The 20,329-nt window shown below is 42.9% G+C and overlaps 1 protein-coding gene across 1 annotated transcript in view; it reads left to right on the top strand.

The window, feature by feature from the left end:
* Positions 1-329: 329 nt before the first annotated feature.
* OSBPL2 (oxysterol binding protein like 2) overlaps positions 330-20,329 on the top strand; it is a 29,713-nt gene continuing 9,713 nt past the window's right edge. The window contains exons 1-8 of the mRNA XM_042832441.1: positions 330-402; positions 900-1,000; positions 9,594-9,758; positions 15,122-15,269; positions 15,538-15,613; positions 16,849-16,983; positions 17,704-17,801; positions 18,493-18,675. Coding sequence (XP_042688375.1) covers positions 9,722-9,758; positions 15,122-15,269; positions 15,538-15,613; positions 16,849-16,983; positions 17,704-17,801; positions 18,493-18,675 — 677 coding nt within the window. The 5' untranslated portion in view covers positions 330-402; positions 900-1,000; positions 9,594-9,721. The remainder of the gene's footprint in view (positions 403-899; positions 1,001-9,593; positions 9,759-15,121; positions 15,270-15,537; positions 15,614-16,848; positions 16,984-17,703; positions 17,802-18,492; positions 18,676-20,329) is intronic.

The following is a 20,329-nucleotide window of genomic DNA, read 5'->3' as shown; positions in this document are numbered from 1 at the left end:
CATCACATACTGCCGAACTCGCCGCAGCACCACAGCGCTCGGAGGCGTCACAGTCCATCTGCAACGCGCCCTAGGAGGCAGCTCAGCGCCGCGGGGCTTCATGGAAGCCGTCCTCATCTACATACCCCCGCCCCCTCACCTGCCATTGGCTAGCTGTCTCCCCAGCGCTGCGGCGCAGCCCGGGGCCGCGGAGCTCGGCGCCTGATTAGCATTCTCCCCGCCTCCTGACGGGAGGGCGAGGCCGCCGATTCGTTTGTCCGCCTCCGGCGGGGCGCGGCCTCGCGTCGCGATTGGCGGAGCGCTTCGTCACTCCGCCGCTTCGAGGGCCGCACTTCCGCCTGGTTGTCAGCGGTACGAAGCGGGGGGTGCTGCGCCGGGGCCGTCGCGGGAGCGCGGTGCCAGGTAATGCCGGCGGCTTTGCCTCGGGCCCAGCTCCCCTCTGCCGCCCCGCGCCTCCCTATGGCGGGGCGAGCCGTGCCTGCTGCCCTGCGGGGCCGTCAGCCCGGCCCGAGGCCGTCCTGTCCGCGGGGAGCGGAGGCCGCGGGTGTCGGAGCGCGGACGGCCCGGCCCCGCCTTCCCCGTCACGAAGCCGCGGGCCGCGCAGCCGGCGGGAGCGGTGACGGCGCCTTCGTTATTTCTGTGTTAAACGAAGCTGGCGGAGCTCGGCCGACCCGAGCGGCGGCGGGGAAGGGGCTGAAGGGCAGCGCCCGGCTCCTGCGCGGGGAGCGCTGCGCGCTTTGTCCGCGGCTTTGGGATCCGGGCAGCGCGCGGCCCTGCGGCTCCGTTTCCAGCGCTGGGCTCGGCCTCCGTGCCGCTCGGGAGCTCCGGGGCCGTACGACGCAGCGGGAGCTTTGCTGGAGTTGTGTGCTGCAGATCCCGGCTCCGTGTTTCTCTTACAGAGCTCCTGAGAGGGAGACGAGAGAGCAAGATGAGCAAAACAGACGGAGAAAAGACCTCCCTTTAAATAACATGCCACCAGAACTTCTGCATGGTGACAGAGGTATACGTTAATTACGTTGCCACTTTGATTTGGGATTTGATTTGGGTGTGAGTGGTGGTGTGCCATTTGTGTGTTCGGACTCGGGGCTCCTTTCTGAAGCAGCTCTGTTCCGCTTGCAGGCCAGAACCTGTGTTTGAAATCGTCCTCTGGTTTTTGTTGGCCACAGTCTTGCATTTCCCACCAAAGCACGTTCAATGCGAGCAGAAATCTTCATTTGCCATGAATTTTCTCAGTTAAAATACGTGGCCTTCACTTAAACTTTCAAAAAGAAAGAGACAGGATTTGCAGTGTGAGTTACAGGATCTGCAGTGTGAGTTAGCAGCACCACGCTATTTCTCTCATAGTCTTTTTTTTGAGTTGATTCCATTCAATTGCAACTTATCCTTCAAAAATTCAGTAACTCTGCACTCATGTTGACAGCAGTGTACAACCACAGATAAGTGGTCCTACAAGCTCTATATCAGTACACTTCGGAACTCCTAAAACCTCAGGGCAATTTTTGGAAGCAGTCACTTGCGTAACTTCCAAACCTACAGCTCTGCACTATGGGTTGGAAGCAGGAGAACTGGCTAAACTAGCACGGAAGCAAGACGTTCCGAGCAGAGATTTATCCCTCAGTAATCCCCTGGGTTTCAGTTACTGTAAACACAGCTTGTCTTAAAATACTTGTCAAGGCGTGCAGATGACCACGTGACAGAAAGTTGAAGGCAGTCTGGGATGAGACTGGGAGCAGTCCTTGATGCTGCCTTCCTGAACCAACTGTACCTCATAGTGAACTCGGAACGTCAGGGAGTGCTCAGAAGGAAGCACTGAGACATCTGCTGTCCAGGAATAAATATGCTGTTTTTTCCAAAACAAACTCTTTGGCCACGTCAGTGTAAACAGAAGACGAAAGTTCAAGAGAGAAAATGATGTTTAAATAGCTTGAAAAGCAGTTGAAGACATAATGGGTTAAAGGCACTGAGTGAGGTACAAGTAGTTGTTTGCTAACATCTGTGTAAGTGTTTTGGTTTGGTAGCTGCTCACGGAGGGTAATTTTCACTGTTGGGTGTTTTCTTTAAATCAGCTTTAAAACTGTTAGGGATTTCTATGATACGCTCCTGCTTAAGCTGACAGATCTTATGATTAATGTTAATGCTTTGAGTCTTTCTTCTTGTGAATTCTACTGTGTGAACTTCACACACGCTGACCTAGAACAAAGGTGGAAAGCTTAGCTTTCTGTTATTTTCATGTTGGCTGGAAAATGGACCAGCAGGCTTTTCTGCTTTGATAAGACTGTATTTTTAAATAACTGTTTGCAGTGCCAACCAGGCAATTTTTGTGTTTAAAAGTGAGATTCGCGTGCATGTACACGGATTTGTTTTGTTTTGAAGCAGATAATTAATTATCTTTGCTATTTGAAATAACGTGTTCTTGGACAGTGCAATGTTGCATCAGACTGCTTGTAACCAGGGCTCCCATTTACAAGTTGGCTTTCTTGTGGTCCTTCACTCAGCATCAAATACTGTCGCTTGAGTCACAAAGACACCTGAAAAGAACTGTCTGTCCTTGTCAGGAACATGATGTTCCTAAATGCTTCCTGTTTAGTCTGTTTGCTGTGAAATATCTAAGATGTTTTTTTTTTTTTTGGGGGGGGGGGAAAGCAAATCAAACCCACAAAGAATGTGTGTTAAATACGAAGTGCTCAGTGTGAATGTTTTAGCCGAGTTTGAATCCAGCTGCTCACAGGGGCAACATCTAGCTGAATAAATGGGGAAGTGAGACCCATGAGAAAGTTGGGCAATGTTTATCTGCTGCTTTGAAAGATAAGGCGATGTTCATATGCTTCCTGATGTAAAAAATAGAGGTTACATGGGATACGGATTCCTTTATGTTTTTTAGTTTATGGAATAGATGACTTTGTAATGTGCAATTAAGAATACTTGATCTCAGACCTCTATTTCTTAACAATGTACTGTGTGAAAGAGTGAATGATGATGTAATTATTTACTTTGCAGTCTTAAAGCCTCCGTGCATGGAAGGAGTAAGCAATTAGAATGTGTCAAATGTGACTTGCATTGCTTTCGGTTCTATTCTTCTCAAACAACTCAGTGCACAAAGATGTCTTAATTTTCAGGATCAATAAGATATAAGAATAGACTAAGTTGACTTAAATTTGCTTTTTTTAATATATGCAGTTACAATTGGAAATTCATTTGCTTGTCTAGACAGATCCTTCAGATTCTGTCAGTACATCTTATTATGCACATAATTGAATCAGACAGATTTTCAGTGAATTACAGCTGCCCTCCATTCAGAAAATGCAGGGGCTGGATAATGTTTTCTTCCTGTAATTATCTGTAAATCTGACAGGAGTGTGCACAGGGGACAAATTATTCCTGCAGCTGCAGAACTGCATCTGAACCTCTTGGTCTTATGGTCCCAAACTGCTGGATGTGTACATCCATGCTTAGCATGGGATTTAGTGTGAGCCTGGAGCTGTGGGGCTCCTGTCCCACTGCAGTTTCTCTGCTCTGTTGCACAGCTTTAGATAAGGGCTGTTGGGATGTTGTGAAGCTTTGAGGTGTCTGCATGCTCGTGGACTGGTGACTTCATTGCATCTCACTGGCATCCTCTTACGTTGGTTTTTAGGGCTTCCAAAATCTGTTAGTATAGCACACTGTGCTTTGGTACTCATGATAGGTCAGAACTAATTATAGTATGGGAGTGTAACAAAGGCAAGTGTGTGAGTGCTGGGATGTGTGTGTGCTCTGGCCGTGAGGCAACAGGGGCTCTGCTCCCTGCAGTGTGCCAGTGCGACCAAGTGAGAACCAGAATCCTTTTAATAACTCCCAATTAAAAAACTTGCATGCTCTAAAGCTACTGAGGGCTTAGCTCACCAGCCCCTTCGTAACGGTCAGCTCAGCAGCGTGCTTGTTTGCTAGATTTGTTAGAGCAGAGCTGCTTCCCCGTGCGCATGTGCTTGCTAGGCTTTGCAGAACATTAATAAAGCTGTTGAGAGATGCTTAATAGTAAAAGAAATACTTTATTTATAGTAGAGGTACAAATAACTGCATACACACTGCTTTATTTTGTCTTGAACGTAGTTCTGAGTGCTGTGCGACCTTCTTGCTATCTAGGAGGGTTAATGTCACCTAGCAGATAGCAACGTGGATTCTTCATTAAAGCTGAGCATGGAATTAATTTGGGTTAGCAGTGTTCCTTCCCAACCTCTTCTCTAACTGCAGATGCTCACAGCATGGAGATTCCAGTAGCAGATCCAAACCATAGTGCAATAACGGCTGCTACGAACAAAATGAGCTCCATCCCATCAGAGCTGGCGCAGGTACACATCTGTCCTCGGGGCATTTAATAGCTCCCAGCTGCATTAAGGCCCACAGCAGGAACAGCTGCAGTCTGCAAAGAAGCTGAGCAGGGGCAGCAGGCCAGGCTTTCCCTCACCCCAAGCCCCTCTGCTCAGCGTTGCACAGAGCTGAGAAGCAAGCTGCCCTCCTCTTAGCAGGGATGCTGGGTGAGTCTCGTTAGGCCAGGACCCCTTGGTGGAAGTTGCTATTGCATTACGTTGAAGTAAAAAACAATTCTAGCTTGGTAAATAAAATCCACTTCTGGATTCTGCCATCTGTGTAGCTGTTTGCTGGTTGAAGAGATCTCAAGTGCATAATAATTACAGCAGGCATCTAAATTGCCAATTAAAACAACTTCTTGGCAATTTTTTGTAGATGTTTTAGATCCACTGTTGTCGGTAACCTAATTTCACGAGTCAATTAAGATTCATCCTTGCTGAAGCTTTCATTCAGAGATGAAACACTGCAGTCTGATGCTTTCGGGAGATATATACGGAGCAAAAGCACATGAATATTTATCTTCTGGTTCAAGCTATTTATTTCTGTCCCTTGAAGTACAGCAGCTATGTTTTATTTCAGCTGGCAACTTGAGAAGATGTGGGCTCAGCTCTTACTTCACCAGTCATGTTTTGGGAGGGTTGTGAGCTTGTTTGTAGCGTCGGTGTGACGGCTGTGTGTATTTGATCTGCCAGTGGCTCCTTAGGAACCCATTGCTGGACAGAAGCTGCATCCCGAGCTCAGGAGATGTGCTAATAGGAATGCTGCTTTTTATTTACATATGTTGTTAGATGGATTAAACAGGCCATGGAATTAACTTTCCTTTGCACCAAGCTGACTTTACATTCTGACCAAGCTGGTTTCTGTTAAGTTGAGCTTGTGTCCTTCTGACCCATTAAGGACGTGCAAACATCTGAAAACAGAGGGTCCTTTCAGAGCTCGCAGGTTTTTTCCTCTTCTGTTCCACCCGTCAGGCAGTATTTGTGTGGTGTTTTCATTGTGAGACTTGATAGAAAATTGTCATTACTTTTTTGCGATGAAAGCCTCGCTTGATTTTTCCTTTTTCATGCTTTTTAACCTTTTTTTCCCCCATATTGCCTTACAAGTATTCTCCTTTCAAGTTAATAAACTGAATTTGTTTTAAAATTTGCTACGGAAGCACACATCCAACAAAACCTTGCTAGACATGTGAAAAAACTCGTGAATGTGCTGCTTCATTAATTCTTTGGTGGCTCTCTAATGCCAGTGGGCTGAACTCAACGCCCAGCCTCACGCTGGCCAGCCTCAGTTTGTTTTCAGAACTGCTCACTGTTTCCATGTGTGGTTTTGCTTAAGCGCTCCTGGCTCTGCTGGTGGATGGGGTGACTGGGTGATGGCTGCGACCTGGTGCTGTGCTTCTCACAGTGTTAAACGTGTGCTATTGGAGAGAAAAAGCAGGATTTGTAAAGGAAGCAGAGTGGTGTCAGCAATACATTTGCTTTCCAGGAGTGCTGCACGATGTGAGACTTGGATGCCAGGCCAGGAGGAGCAGGACAGCGCAGGTGCAGCCCTGCACCAGCCAGCCTCCTGCTTGCTGAGCAGCATTCCAGCAGCATGAGCTGCTCCAGCAGTGGAAGTTCAACTTCCTACAGCAATGTAAATGTTTCTTTAAGGAGGAGTAACTTCTGGTCAACCAGCAGGGGCTTTGTGGAAGGCTGACCTAGAAGAACGAGTTAGTATGGAGTAACTAGTTCTGTGAGGTGAGCAAAATCACAGTGATGGCACGTTTAGCTCTTGCAGGTTTATTTTTGGACAGGTCCTGGTATTTTGTTGTGCTTTTTTTTGTTGTTGCTCTTAATCTGTACACAAGTGGTTAGAATCCAAACCTTAGGTCTTAGTGAGACAGTCATTGGTGGATCTGTTGGTTTTCGGTCGGTGGTTGTTTTTTTTTCCTTCCTTGGAGTGTAGCTTTGGAGCGTGCAAACGGCAGAGAGCAGGCAGTGCATCTCACCTGGCCGTGGGTCTCACACCTCTGGTTTCATATGTAAGCACACACTTTGTATTTCACCTACGTTCAGTACCAACAAGGTGAACATGATGTTTGTGCTTTATGAAAGACTTGCTGGGATTGGAATCAGACCTAACCCTCGATGGGTCTCCCTGTGTATGGCACCTTTCCTTGCACAGCTCTGCTGCACTTTGGATGGAAGCTGCTGACTGCAGTTCTTGGTGTGGAAATGAGCAGTGTGGAGGAAATACAGATTACAAATGCTGAACATGAAGCAAACAGGATGTTTTTGTCTTCAGCCTGGTTGAGAGTAACTTTCTGCTGTTGCTTTTAGCAGTCCTTGCTTCTTGACTCACGAGAGCTAAATGCTGATACCATCCTGCGTTCGTGTGTGTGCAAATTCATGTTAATCTCTGCTAAGTTAAATAACTGAATTTAAAAGAAGTAATATGAGTGCTGAGTTATTCCTGGTGTGACTCTGGTGCAAAATACACTGCTTTATCCTTTTTAAAATTCTCCTAACGCCTTAAAACAATTTGTGACTATTACTTAAAGTAACTTCCATGAATATTTTGTTCTTTAGGTGAGAGCTGCAGTACTTGTCTATAACTTACAGCATATGACCAAACCCTCATTCTCAAATGAGGATCAGCTCGGGGTGGGGTGTGAGGTGCACAAGGACAGAGTGTAATGTGGGCTTCTGGTTCATTCAGGTCTTTCCCTGCAGTCACCACACTTCTATTTGGTGGTTGTTTTCATAGAAAAGCTTCGTTAGCTTTGTAGTCAGTGCCTCTATTATCAGTAATTCAGAGTTCTTATTCCTTAGTGACTGTGGCATGCTGGCATTCCTGCCAGGATGTGTTTGGAGAGGGGGAGTGTGCTCTTGGTGTGATAATTAAACAGAGGTGAGTTAGCAGCTGGTATACATATGTTGCAGGTGGGTAGAACTGCTTCGGAATGGAATCCTACTATGAGCTGTATGCAGTGGTGGGGGAATCCTGCTGCCAGAGCTTGGATGAAAAGCAAAGGCTGGGAGATGGGACATGAGGGAATGCCTGGAGAAAACTCAGGAATTTTAGTGCTTGTCATGAGACAACTGCATGCTGGACGCATGCACATCTCTTTTTGGAAATATTGGCTGCTGGTTTTCTAGAAGGGTGCAGCACTTACAGGCAGTTGAATCCTAAGAAAACTAGTGCTTTCCCTCTTCTCCTCCCTTCCAGTCTGAAAAGTGTATGCTCAAGAACAGGTTTTCATCAGAGGTATGATAGAGCTGGAGACCTAGAAGAGATACTTCACTGGTGGGGCTGGAAGGCTCACAGGGACTCTTGACTGCAGCTTCAGTGTGAGCATCTCCTGCAGTCAGCACCTGCCTTCTGCTAGGCCAGGTAACAGCCAGACCTGTGCTGGAGCACAGCTTCCCCTGCTGTCTGCTGTGAGCTGTGGCAGTGCATTTCGTGTTAGAGGTAGACATTTAGAGCAATGTAATTAATTCTGCTGCTGTTTAGAGAAGAAGCACAGCATCCTGTTTGGTTCACCCTGAAATCTGGGCTAGCTGCTGCTTTTGAACCAGTTACTAAAGGGTTTCTGCCTTTTTCTGGTTGTCTGCCAGCAGCCTGCACTGCATCTTTTTGAAGCAAAGCTGCTGCTCCTTTCCCTTCTGCAAGCAGGGCACTTGCTGGTAGCCTTGCACTGGAAGTCTTCATTCATCCCTGTCTGTAGTGTGTCAGTATTTTGAGCTCTTGCATCCTTCCCTGGGAGATCGAGGCAGTTTGACTAACCTGAGTCAGAAATCTGTTGCTGACAAGCCTTTTTCAGCTTTCTTGCTTTAAGGTCTGTGACTGGAGCACGAGGAAGAGGGAAGGAAACTGTTCAGCTGAAAGCAGTTGCAACAGGAGTGTTGCAACACACAAAAGAAGCAGCTGTGTGAAGTTCTGTCCTTACGGAGGTGAGGACTTGTAAAGGAAAAGCTGCTGAAGATTATATGGAAGCTGAGATGTTAATGATACAGAGATTGATGAAAATCTTGTGATGGTGGGCAAAAGAGGTTATTCCTAGAGAAAAGGTGACAGTCAGGAACCTGGCATTGAGAAGTGTGATGCTTCAACACTGTGTTCATTAACTGCAAGGAGCTGTAAAATAGGCCATTTCAGCTGCTCCTTCTGAACAGAGAGTTGGAAGGACAGTGTGTGAGGCGTTCACATAGCTTTGTGCTGAGCAGTGAGGTGAAAAGAGTTGAAGTTCAGGGGGCATCGTGCAGTTTGGTGTCTTGCAGAGTGGAGAGAGGGAACTGGCTCTAAACATGGCAAGCTCCTCTACTAGGAATAGAGTGTGCTTCTGGCTTTGTTTCCCTTAATTGGAATGGAACTGTGCATGTTATAATTACTCTGGAAAAACCACTCTCACAAAAGCAGTGGGATCTTCAAGGATCAGAAAAAAATTGAGGCTGACACATTGAGGTTGTTTTGGGGGAGCTGGAGCATTGCTGTGTGCCTGGCTCAGCACTGGTACCTGGTGAGGGTTAGCAGGGGTGGAATCGAAATTTTCTGATTCTTTTGCTTTGACTAAAGATGAGTGAAGTAAAATGTTTATGTTACATCATTGCCAACCATCTGGAATAAATCTAATGTAGTCTGTCCATAAAGCAGAGCTGGAATGCTTCATGAATCTGTAAGTGATTTGTAGCGTGTTTGGCTTTAGTGAGAAAAAGGTTTGTTTCTTTACATTTTCTATCTGGAGAGCACAACCTCCTGTTGTGCATTCAAACGTTCAGAGCAGCAGCTGACAGAACTTACCTAATAGTTGCTGAGTGCACAGTGTGCAGCAAGGCCCTACATTTTTATGTAACAATGAGGTAAAGTTCTTTTACTTGTTCCCAGCTTTCTTGGTTAAGAATGCAGTCAGGTTTATCTTTTGGCTGAGAAGGGATTTCTGTTTTGCCAGCTGTCTTTCTCTTCCTTCTCCTTCTCGCTGCCCTTGTCTGAAATGTAACTTGCAGTAAGTAGAGTATATTTTATAATAGCGTACATAATGTTTTTAAGTAGAGAGAACAAGTGTGACATAACATCTTGGTTGTTCTTGTGGTAAGCAGCACTGATCTTCAGGAGGACTTCAGAGTCCTAGTGACTGTTTCATGAATGCAAGAATCCAAGGCTTTCTTTTGTCGTGGGAAGAAATAGGAAAATGAGTGTCTGTCAAGTGTGTGTGTTTGTGCTTGCAAGGAGTTTGCGAGTTGCTAATTCTTCTTCCCTGTCTTGTCAAATAGATCATCTAAAGCGGCTGGGAACTTGCAAAAGAAGACTTCAAAAGCGTACAGACACTTAAGCTCTCAATCAAGTTGAATGATGCATTAGAGGAAGCTGAGCTGGCTGTACGGAGATTTCACGCTGAAGGATGAACAGTGAAGAAGAGTTCTATGATGCCGTTACGGGTGAGTGGGGGGCAGTGCTGAAAAGGAGGAGGGGAAAAAAGAACCTCTGAACTGCATTGTGTCTGTAAGGTACGAGAGATGTATTACAGCTAAGGAATAAAGAATGAAAAGTGCTTGTGAAACTTGTAGTACCGTGTTCTGAAAAGAAGAAACGTTTGGGCTTGGAAATATGTATTTATTTCATCTTATTTTTATTCTTTAAAGCTCAGTGCTGGCTATTATTTTACCACTGTAGTAGTTCTTTAGGGCCAGTCTTGCTTTCATTTTTCCATGAGATGCAGGTAATTTTATAGCAGCTTGAGAAGTAATGCTTTTAAGGCCCTTTGAAAGGTGAAAATATCTCCTGTAGGTTATTTTCACTGTCATTCAATTTATTTTGACGGAAAACTTATTGAAATAGAGAAATATTCCTCTATATCTGTACAAATTGCTGTAAAAGCATGCTTTCTGGATAGGGAACTGAAAGGCTTGGCAATGCAGTGCTGTTTCTAGAAGAGCAAACAGGAATTGCATCGCCCTGGAGCAGTGCATCAAATAGTGCATTTCTCTGAAGTAATAAAGATGAGTGATTACTGGTAAGATCCTTATGTGGTTTTAGTGACAAAATGAAATACTTTTAAGTATTTTCATTAAAAAAAAAAAAAAAAAGAAAAGAAAAAGCAAAACAAAAAGTAGTTTCAAAAATCCCAGAGTAGTTCAGAGTTTTCCATGTAAATTTTTCCCTAGAAATTTGAGGTGAAATGAGAAATACTGGCAATGGTGAGTGTAGGGTACTTGATGTGAAATCAGGGGAATGAAGGAGAATGATGGCAGTCATGAAAGCCAAAGAATGGAAGTAGTGTGGTAGATGCAGGTAGGTGAGATGGACTCAGACATGGTTGGAGATTCCTGTGAGGAACAGAGCTGTTTGGAACAGTGTGACTGACAGCAGACTGTGCAGGACTTGTCACAGTTGTTTCAGTCTTTCTCCCTTGAGAGTACCTCTAGAGACAGATGTTCCATTTCTTGTTCCAGCTGGATGCTTTAGACCTTACTGTCCATTTGTTGGATTACTTGCACAAGCCTAGTAAAGTCTAGGCCTAGTTCTTTGTATCTATGACTTCTTCAGGTCATACATAAATGTGATGCTAAGAACAATTATTAATAGGTCTGTCTGCATTCTTCTGCTGGTTCCTGAAGCAGCCAGGTGTATGCTCTGTATCCCCAGGAGATTAAGCTCAGAATTGAGGTCCTTTCTGAGTCATAGTAAGCTTTTGCATTCCACACTAAGAACTTCAGGATTCAGGATTCTCAGTTTTGATTAAAAAAGCAAATTGCCCTTGGCAGACTCCTCAGCTTGTTTTTTCTGAGCATACTCTCCATTCCTTAAGTCGGAGCAGTAGATGGGCAGAAGCCAACTTGAGACACGTGCTGGTTTTCCCTTAAGTCTGTGACTGGGATGTGGCTACCAGGAACAAGCTCATTCTCCAGCTGTGTCTCATTTCCCTGCTGATATGAACACAGTATGTACCCCAGGCTCTTTTCCACTTGCTTCCCCAGTTGTCCTGGGCTCTGCATTCCTCGGTGGGGCTTGCAGTGTGTTCCCACAGTTTCCCTGATTTTAGTAGTTTGGATGCTGTTGTTTCTGCCCTACAAATTGCAAACAAGGCTTAGCAGGGGAGTGAAACTCCTTGGAAAGTTGTGCTTTAGAATTCTGCAGCAATCTTAGCCTGTGTGATGTGTTCTCCCTTATAAAATGTGAGATCACTCCTTGAGAAGGCCTCAACATTTCTGTAGTTATTACTTGATGACATCCACTTCTCAAATAGAGATCTGCCCTGTGGACCCCTGGGTTTTGTTGTGATGGATTTAATCTCTTAGGTTGTGAAGTTTCCTGCTTCTGACACTGTCCTCATCACATCCAGAAGTCATGTTCATGTGATGGCATTGCATGCTGTGTGGTTGGGAGTCATCCTCCTGGCAGGTGGTTTGACCCAATGATGTTTGATGATGAGTACACCTGTAAATGTCCAGGGTGGACTGTGCTGTGTAGCTGATGAGTCAGTTTGGCTGGGGAAGAGTTTCCAGAGTGAAGTTGCTTTGTGATCAGAGGTGATTGTCATTGCTGATTAGCTGGACACATGACGTCCTTACTTCAGGACTGAGTATTACTGTGAGCATCTCAGAGATGTTGTGTGTAATGCCTGTCATTTCTTGGCAGTGCAGCATTTGATTCTTCTCAAATGCAGGAGGAAGACTTCTCTGAGATTGGATCAGGAAAGCTGGTAAATTCATTGATGAATTCAGATTCTTCAAAATCTTATGTCAGCACATGGCTTTGATCACTTCGCTCCGGCCTGCATCACCTTGGGATTATTAACCTCATTTTGAATTTGTTAAAGGCTGTGCTGTTGACTTTTGTTGTGTCAGTCCTTTCATTAATTCTGTCAGATATCTTTTTGCCAAAGTGGTTTGTGGAAGGATTGGCACAGAACAGCAGAATGCTTACTACAGTAAGTTAGTCACAGGGTAATAATTTATTTTTTATAAGCTTGAGTAGCTTTTGTTGTACTTTTTTTTACATATTAACCTGCGGTTCCATGGACGCCTGTTCGCATCTATGAGGTCAATCTGGTGCAGTGTGTTTGAGAGCAGGTTGCCCTGCTGTTCCTACTGCTTGGCTCTTGTTTGCTGTAAACTGTTGCTTCCTCCTAGGGAGGAGCAAGTGTGCTACCTGCTGCCAGATGTATATATTTCCATCGTGTTTGGATTCAATCAGCAGATTGTGCCCCAGGATTGAAGTACTGCAGATGTTGTGAAAGCCCAGCCTGCCTCCTGTTGGAAGCAGCACGATACGGCCATGCAGTGTGAGACTGACTTGTTTGGAAGGGGGAGAAACAGTTAATTTCTGGCTGAGAAAAAGTGGCCTCTTATTTTACTCACTGTGCGCACTTACAGCATTTTTATCCAATCTGGAGGAACCTTTTTAGGTATGAAGGTTCTCACCACTTTGCTATTTTGATTCTCTTTCTGTCTTGAGTGACAAACCTTAATTAGTATTTGAGGAAGCTGCTGAGTGTATGAAAGGGCAGTCTTGTGTCCTGGTGTGTGCAGTGTACGCAGCGCTGTGCCCTCGTAGCTGGATGTGTAACATGGCTTAGTGGGCTTGTTTCATCTGCAGGATGGGGAAGAAGAGGACTGTGAGAACTAGAGCTGCTGGCAAGTACTTTTTCTTTAAGTTCTTGAAATGGGTTAGCATTGGTAACCAGTTCATCTGACTTTGATAGCTGAAGACTTTAAAAGCTTGGGTTTATCCTTGACACGTAGAGGTTGGGACTTTTTGATTAAGTTAATTTTTGACTCTGTTAGTTTTTGAAGCTTTATTTCAGTACAAAAGCTGGCCTGTATTGAAGCTCAGATACTCAGTTTTGCAAGTTCAAGGCTTTAATGGTAGCTTGAAAGACTTGGAACTTAGAAAAACTGTAACAGAGCATTTCAGTAAATATTCCAGTCAGTATTTCCTCTGTGAAGAACATCGTCTCATAGTTCTCCTCAGAACTATAACATTTGGAATTTCATTGAGAAGCAGCTTTTAAAACTTCTGTTTGGGCTTGGAGCAGATGAGCCAGCTGTTACAGAAGATGGAAAGCATAGTGGAAAGCCTGGTGCTTTAACTGATCAGAATGCCCATTAAATGTGATGACAGTCCATATGCTGTGTGGGCCTGATCAGCTTTCTGGCTGAGGGCACGTTTGCCTGCAAGCCCACATGTTTTTCCTCACTTCATTAGTCAAAGCTATTTCCTTATACTCTACGGTGTTTGCTTTCTCCATCTCCTTGTACCATAATGAGCTCCTTAAAAAGCTAATTTGTGATTAGGAATGCCCTTTAAAAATGACAACTATTCTTCTGTTGCGGGTTGACTGAAGATGGACAGGTGTTGCTTTTCTTTGAAGGCAGGTGTTTCAGATTAATCTTCATTTCCATTGCCTGGTTACATACAACTATCGTATTTTCCAGTGAAGTACTAAGAGCTGCTGAGGTGTCATTATTGCTGTATAATTACACACTTGTAACATCAAAATGTAGGAGAGGGTTTAATATGCGACATCACCCTTTACATCTGCATTTTTAATGAAGTTAATGCCCCAAAATCATTGTTTTTCTTACTCTGAAACTGAAATAATCTTGGTCAAAACTAATTTCCTTACTCTGTGAGGGTACTTACATGCTTTGTAACACCTGGGATTCTTTCTGCATCCACAGCTGGGCTTCAGAATTGGCTGCACCTAGTTGTGATAGTGACTGTCAGCACAGGGAAGTGCTTGCCTGGATTGTGATAACTGGAATGAAAGGAATACAAACATAAATGGAAAAATAATTTAAAAATCCTTCATTAATCTCCAAGTCTAACAAACATCTCCCTCAAAATATTTTGGTGTTTTTCTCCTTTCTAGACCAATCCCTCACCAGTGTTTTGTTTTTCTAACACTTCTATGGAATGTTCAAACTACTTTGAGGCTTCTGTTTGTCCTTACATGTATTGAAATCTTTGCAGAACTTTCCTCCAAGTAGCTCTGCTGACTGCAGAACCAAAAGGGAAGTCTGTTCTGCTCCGTTTTTGGTGATGCTGTCCTTACCTAATCTCACGTTAATCTCTTAAAGGATGAGGTTGAATTGCATGCAGCCTTTCTTACAGTGTAGGCTTTCAGTAGTTTTAAAGGGAGATCAGGGGAGGAGTAGCTATGACCTAATGCTGTCATCTTACCACGTTGTTTTTGTCTGGAGTGATGCCTGTATGTTTTGTGTGCTTCAGCACTGCAGGTTCAGCAGTTGAAGAATTTGTTCTGATGTGTTTGGGTTCTTATGTGTGAAGTTTGCACACGCGGATGGCAAACAAGTTAGATATCCTGTATTTCTGTTGCTGGAGTAATATGGATGTTTGCCACTAGGTTGTGAAATGGGCTTTTTTCCTCCTTAACTGCTCTGTATCTGATAGTGTGAGTAGACTAAATTAATTTTTTCTAAGGTCTTTAAGGAAAGCTACGTAGCTAAACAAAATTATTATAATCACATCACGGCTCTGATGAAGAGGCAATGGAGCTGATTAGGAGCTATTGAAGAGCTTGTAAGATTCTAAATTGGTTTTATATTTGGCAGCATGAAAAAAAACAGATGAGAATGCCTGATTCTAATGCAACACTTGGCTCTAAATTCTTGGGAATTTGGTCACTTGATAAAAGTTCTTCCCTCTGATGTTTTTTAGAATAAAGTGACCCTGTGTAAGCGTGCTTATGCTGTGAGAGTTGTAAAATGTGAGTGATGCTCTGTGGCATCATAAGGTCCCTCAAAAAGTTATTGCTTTGTGTGTTTTTTCCATACAGGCTTTGATTCTGACAATTCTTCAGGAGAGTTTTCAGAAGCAAATCATAAAGTTGCAGAAATGCTTGATCTAGATCCACACCAAAGCAATAGGACTGGAAAGCATAACGGAGAGACGGAGATTCAGGAAAATGGAATTAAGAGGCACAGGTAAATGCACAGCACTGTGCAGGAAATGAGAAATGACCGTGCTGCATCGTGATTGTTGGGGGTATTACTGTTCTCACCAAGAAAGAGGTTGTTTCTCTGAAACTGAAACGCATTCCACTTGTCTGCTTCCAATATCAAATGGTAATTAATGCTTAATAAAGGAAATGAAGTACTTTGGTACCTGTAAATTAAAACATGCTTTTTTTTTTTTTTTTTTAAGGAACTTGTAGTGACAGACTTGTTGCTGTTCTTTTTTTTCCAATTATAGGACATCATTGCCTGCCCCAATGTTTTCTAGAAGTGATTTTAGTGTGTGGAGCATATTAAAAAAGTGCATTGGACTGGTAAGTTAGCCTAGATTAAGTATGCTGATATTAAGTTTTCTGACTTTGACTCATTAATTGTATTCCTTAAAACCTGCATGCAGAATATACCTGCTGCATTTTGTATTTTTCCTGCAAGGAACATAATCTTAAACTGCCAACTCTGCTGCCTTTCTCACTTTAGCCGTTGGAGCACTTAAGTTGGTGTTTCTAACACAGTCCTGTAAGAGCTATGCTGAAGTCCTTAACAATATAGTTAATTATGCTATGATTAACACAACATTCTCTTCTTTGTTATTGTTTTTTTTGCTGCTGGTTTTAGACATTCGTATCTACTCTAGATCTGCCAGCACAGTACTTAGTGAATGCGACAGGCAAGTCAGTGAGTTGCTTTGCCAGCTTAGCTTATGTCATCTAGGAGAGAGAAATGTACCATCAAAACTCCTTTGGTTGGGTTGGATGACATTCTATCAGAACGATTTGCCTGACCAAATCAGGTTAGCCAGGAGTGACTTTTCCTTACTGCCTGTGACAATGGAAAGCAACTGTTGTGTTAACTATCTGATGGCATTTTCTGCTCCACTAAATTGTAAGCATGTAAAAGATGGAAGTGCCCAGTATTAGTGCAGGTGTTTTAATAAACATCTAGATTTGATGGCAAATAGTAAAAGACCTGGGGAGCTGGAAATCTGTGTGAGCTTTGTGTGTCTTGTATCCACATGGGAAATGAGAGACATACTGATGGAAATAACAGATTGTTTTAATAAAGCCACTAAAATATGTTAGAGCAATTCAGATATTGTTATATAACTGTTCCTCCTAACAAATAATTTGTGATTCCTGCAGTAGAATAGTTAGATTTTATGCATACAGATATGTGAGGTTTTCAAAGAAGTGTGTGGTACCTGGGTACCTGTAATGAGCTGGGTGCTGCATCATTTCCACTAGCTACAGAAATCTTAACCTCTTTTGTGTAGAACATACACAAGAAGGTAGAAGGTAACATTTTTCTTGAATTTACTGGGTTAGTTGGATCAACTTTTAAAGTTTTTTTCATTCTTTCTGATCTCTAGTAGAGTTCTGCAGTGCTTCTACTCCCTTTCAGCTCTAACAGTTCCAGTTCTGCTGCTGACTTGTAGTGTTCTTGCAAACACACTTGACGACTCAACTAACCCACAGCTTACTTTCAGTATTCTTAGTTTTGTCAGTTGATAACGTAATGCTCTGAGAAATTAACTTGTCCTTTTGTTACCTAGGAGTTGTCTAAGATTACGATGCCCATTGTCTTCAATGAGCCATTGAGTTTCCTTCAGCGGATAACTGAATATATGGAACACATATACCTCATTAATAAGGCTTGTAGTCATGCAGATCCCTTGGAAAGAATGCAGGCAAGTCCCAGCTACCAGCTTGTTGTTAGTTCAGAAGTGGTTTCTCTTTCTCAAGGGTTTTTTGTATTAATACAACCCTTCTTTTGAGTGCATCTCCTTCTCCAGTGCTGTTGTAAGAATAGCCATGTTTGTCTGTCTAGAGCAATTTCCTGTTATACAGTGGTTGGCATGAGTTATGTGTGATGCTTTCCTACTTGATACTTTGCACAAAGGTCTTCAGCAGGGCAGTGCAACAACTGACCCTTCCCAAGGCCCTCAGCCTGTTCAGGGCTGTTTTAGCTGTGACTCTTTGGTATTTATGTGTTATAAAGATGAGATCTTGGCTTTAAATCACCTTAAAATGAAGTTGTATTGTGCCCTGGTGACACAGAGGCTCCTGAGCTTTCCAAAATAGGTCACAAGCATTAATTTGAATTGTTGAATGGCTCCATGATTTCTAGAGGTAAGAGAGGAGCATGGAACAGAGTACAACCTGGCAAAATGTACTACAGAAAATGACTCCTTTTGGAATGATAGGCTTGTTAACTGCTTCTATTTCCCTACTTCTATATGATATCCCATGGATTGCCAGCATTTTGGCATTAAGCAACATATAGATCTTTCTTTTTGGAAGAATAATGAAATATTGTACTATGCCAAAAACAAAGAAACAAAAATAAACAAACAAAAAAACCAGTTTTAACGAACTGTTAATATAACTGTGTTCTTATTTCCTTACAGGCTGTAGCTGCTTTTGCAGTTTCTGCTGTAGCTTCTCAGTGGGAGAGAACTGGCAAACCATTTAACCCCCTGTTAGGAGAAACCTATGAATTAACAAGGTAATAATTGAATTGGGATCTGAGGCTGGCTGTGTGAGCAGGCAGTCACACTGGCTTGGTTGTTTATTCACCAAAGTAAATAAAAAACTATTAAAATATGTTTAATACTTTTCTGAGTTTAGCTAAAATTATTTTCCCTAACTAATACAAAATGTTTGAGAGGTTTTTATAGAAGTAGTCTTATTTCTGTGTTAATGCAGGGTATTCTTAGAATTGTTCAGAGAATAAATAGTTGAAGTTCTGCTGAAGACACCTGAACAGAGAATATTAACTAATTTTAAAGAGTGTTGTGCTTATTGCTATCAGATAAGTTAGTTTGAGAGGCTTTCAGCTTGCTGAAATGGGAGATACATCAGTTATAGAGAAAAACCTCCAGTCAGACCTCCTACTGCTGCCCAAGGAATTGCAGAGTTTTTGAGAGTTATTCCAGACAAACTTCTTCAGGTGCTTTTCTAGGTAGGAAGTCACTTGGGTATTTCAGTGGGGATTGATTCTGGGTATAAACAGCAGTTTGAAAAGTATTCAGAAGATTATTGCTTTCATTTTATTAATTTCAAATGTGTCGTGGGGCTGGGAAGCATCACCTTCAGAGTAATTTAAAGATCCTTTTTAAAAAGCATGGAAGTATCAAGTTCTGTTATCTTTTCCCGTACGTTGACTAAGTGTGTAATGCTCTTTCTTGTGTTGATAGGGAGGATTTAGGATTTAGGTTTATATCTGAGCAAGTCAGCCACCACCCACCTATTAGTGCATTTTATTCTGAAGGCCTCAATAAGGACTTTATTTTTCACGGCTCAATCTACCCCAAATTGAAATTCTGGGGAAAGAGCATAGAAGCGGAGCCACGGGGGACGATTACTTTGGAGCTTCTAAAGTGAGTATGAGAAGCAAATGCCTTGAACCTTGCGTGTGTGTGTGTGAACAGTGCTGCTGCTTCAGAGTGACCGCCTCGTGTGATGGCGGAGTGCAAGAAGCTCCTCAGGATTTCTGTCAGCTTCCAGTGAAATCATCAGTGCCTTTCCCTGTTACTCCTGATCAGTTATGTTTCAAATCATGTGGCTGTCCACAGGCTGGTTTGTGCCAGGCATTCTGCAATTGAATACTTAAAAATGCTTTTTCAAAAGCTTTCCTCAGGCCTAACTTTGAGGTTGCTTTAAAATATCTTCTGAAGATAGGCATTCACGTAGAAAGGAAGTAGACATTTGGTCTTAATAAAGAGGCAACTTGACTGCCATATAAAGCATTGACTCTTCCTGTAGTTTCTTTTGAAAGTTCTTTTGTTTGTCAAGCTGCTGGCATCTGATCTTTTAAAACTTGGTCTTGGATATAAATATTGATGTAAATAGAGGAAATCTCCTCTGGATGTAGAAACGACTGTGAACAGTAGAGTAGAATGCAGATTTGACAAAAATATGTGCTGGTGGGGAGAGAGCCTTTAGGATTAGGATTCTTGTTCTGCCTAATCAAATCACCGTACAGATTTAAATTGCAGTGTAAATGTCTAAAGCATTTGGTTTAAATATTTGCATCAAGTTAGCAGCAGAAGCTGAGCTCAGATTTTGAGCTCCTTAATGTTGTGATTCATACCAGTCTGTTGGTTTGAGAAGCCTGAAGTTATTCTGGGCCAGACTTAAGTTTAGGGAACATCATCAATCAGGCTGAAGCACTGTGTTTGTGTTGACTCTGACTGTGTTTTCTGTGTTACAAAGCACGATTCTTCCCCACTTTTCCAGCACAAATAAACATCTCAATTCATCTTCACAGGGCATGAATGTCTTCTGTAATATTTTATGCTTGATGGATTTTGCTGTCAATAAGTTCATGAATAAAAGCATACACTAAGGCTGGGGGGGATGATTTTGGTTTTTTCCCCCACTTGAAGAGTAGTTGTTATTCTGAAGTACACCTGAATATAGTTTGCTGTGGAAGACTGTCAGACTTTGTTGATCTGTTTTTTTTCTCTGACAATTGGAAATATTAAGTATGTTTGTTTGCTCCATGCTTAATGGAACTAGGAGCCCAAGGCATTTGTTACAGAGGATGCTGCTTATTTCTGCTTTTTTAATTTTTTTTTTGTATTAAAGTAGAGTTTGCATGCTTTTCTAACATGGGTTGATTGCTAACCAGATTGATTGCTAATCTGATGGAGGCTAACTTTTGCTGGAAAACTCAGAGGACCACTTTGAGTTATAAGAAAACCTAACCAAACTCTCTGGGCTATGATACAGGTTTACAAGAAAGTGCTTTAGGAACAAGTCTGCAGTGCTGCTGCAGCAGCTGAGTAGAAGGCAATGTTAGGCCTTGTCAGTCCAGTTCTCATCCGAGCCTTATTTTCTATCACAGGCAACTTTAAAAGCTCACTTTATTGAGCTGGAATCTGTATTCAAAAGCACAGCAACTGTAAAACTTGCTAATTCAACTCTTTAATAAGGAAGAAAAGGAGAGGGCATATTGCACTGTTAACTCGCCCTCGTGTTTACACGCAGCGTGTCGTTGGCTTACAAAGAAAAGTCTGTTTCTTCTCTGTT

This window comes from Centrocercus urophasianus, unplaced genomic scaffold (assembly GCF_019232065.1).
Source record: "Centrocercus urophasianus isolate 14NV4802_14NV808 unplaced genomic scaffold, USGS_Curo_1.0 seq_38, whole genome shotgun sequence".
In the NCBI taxonomy this organism is placed as follows: Eukaryota; Metazoa; Chordata; class Aves; order Galliformes; family Phasianidae; genus Centrocercus; species Centrocercus urophasianus.
Note: the sequence above shows the minus strand (reverse complement) of the source record. Positions and strands in the feature narration are given on the sequence as shown.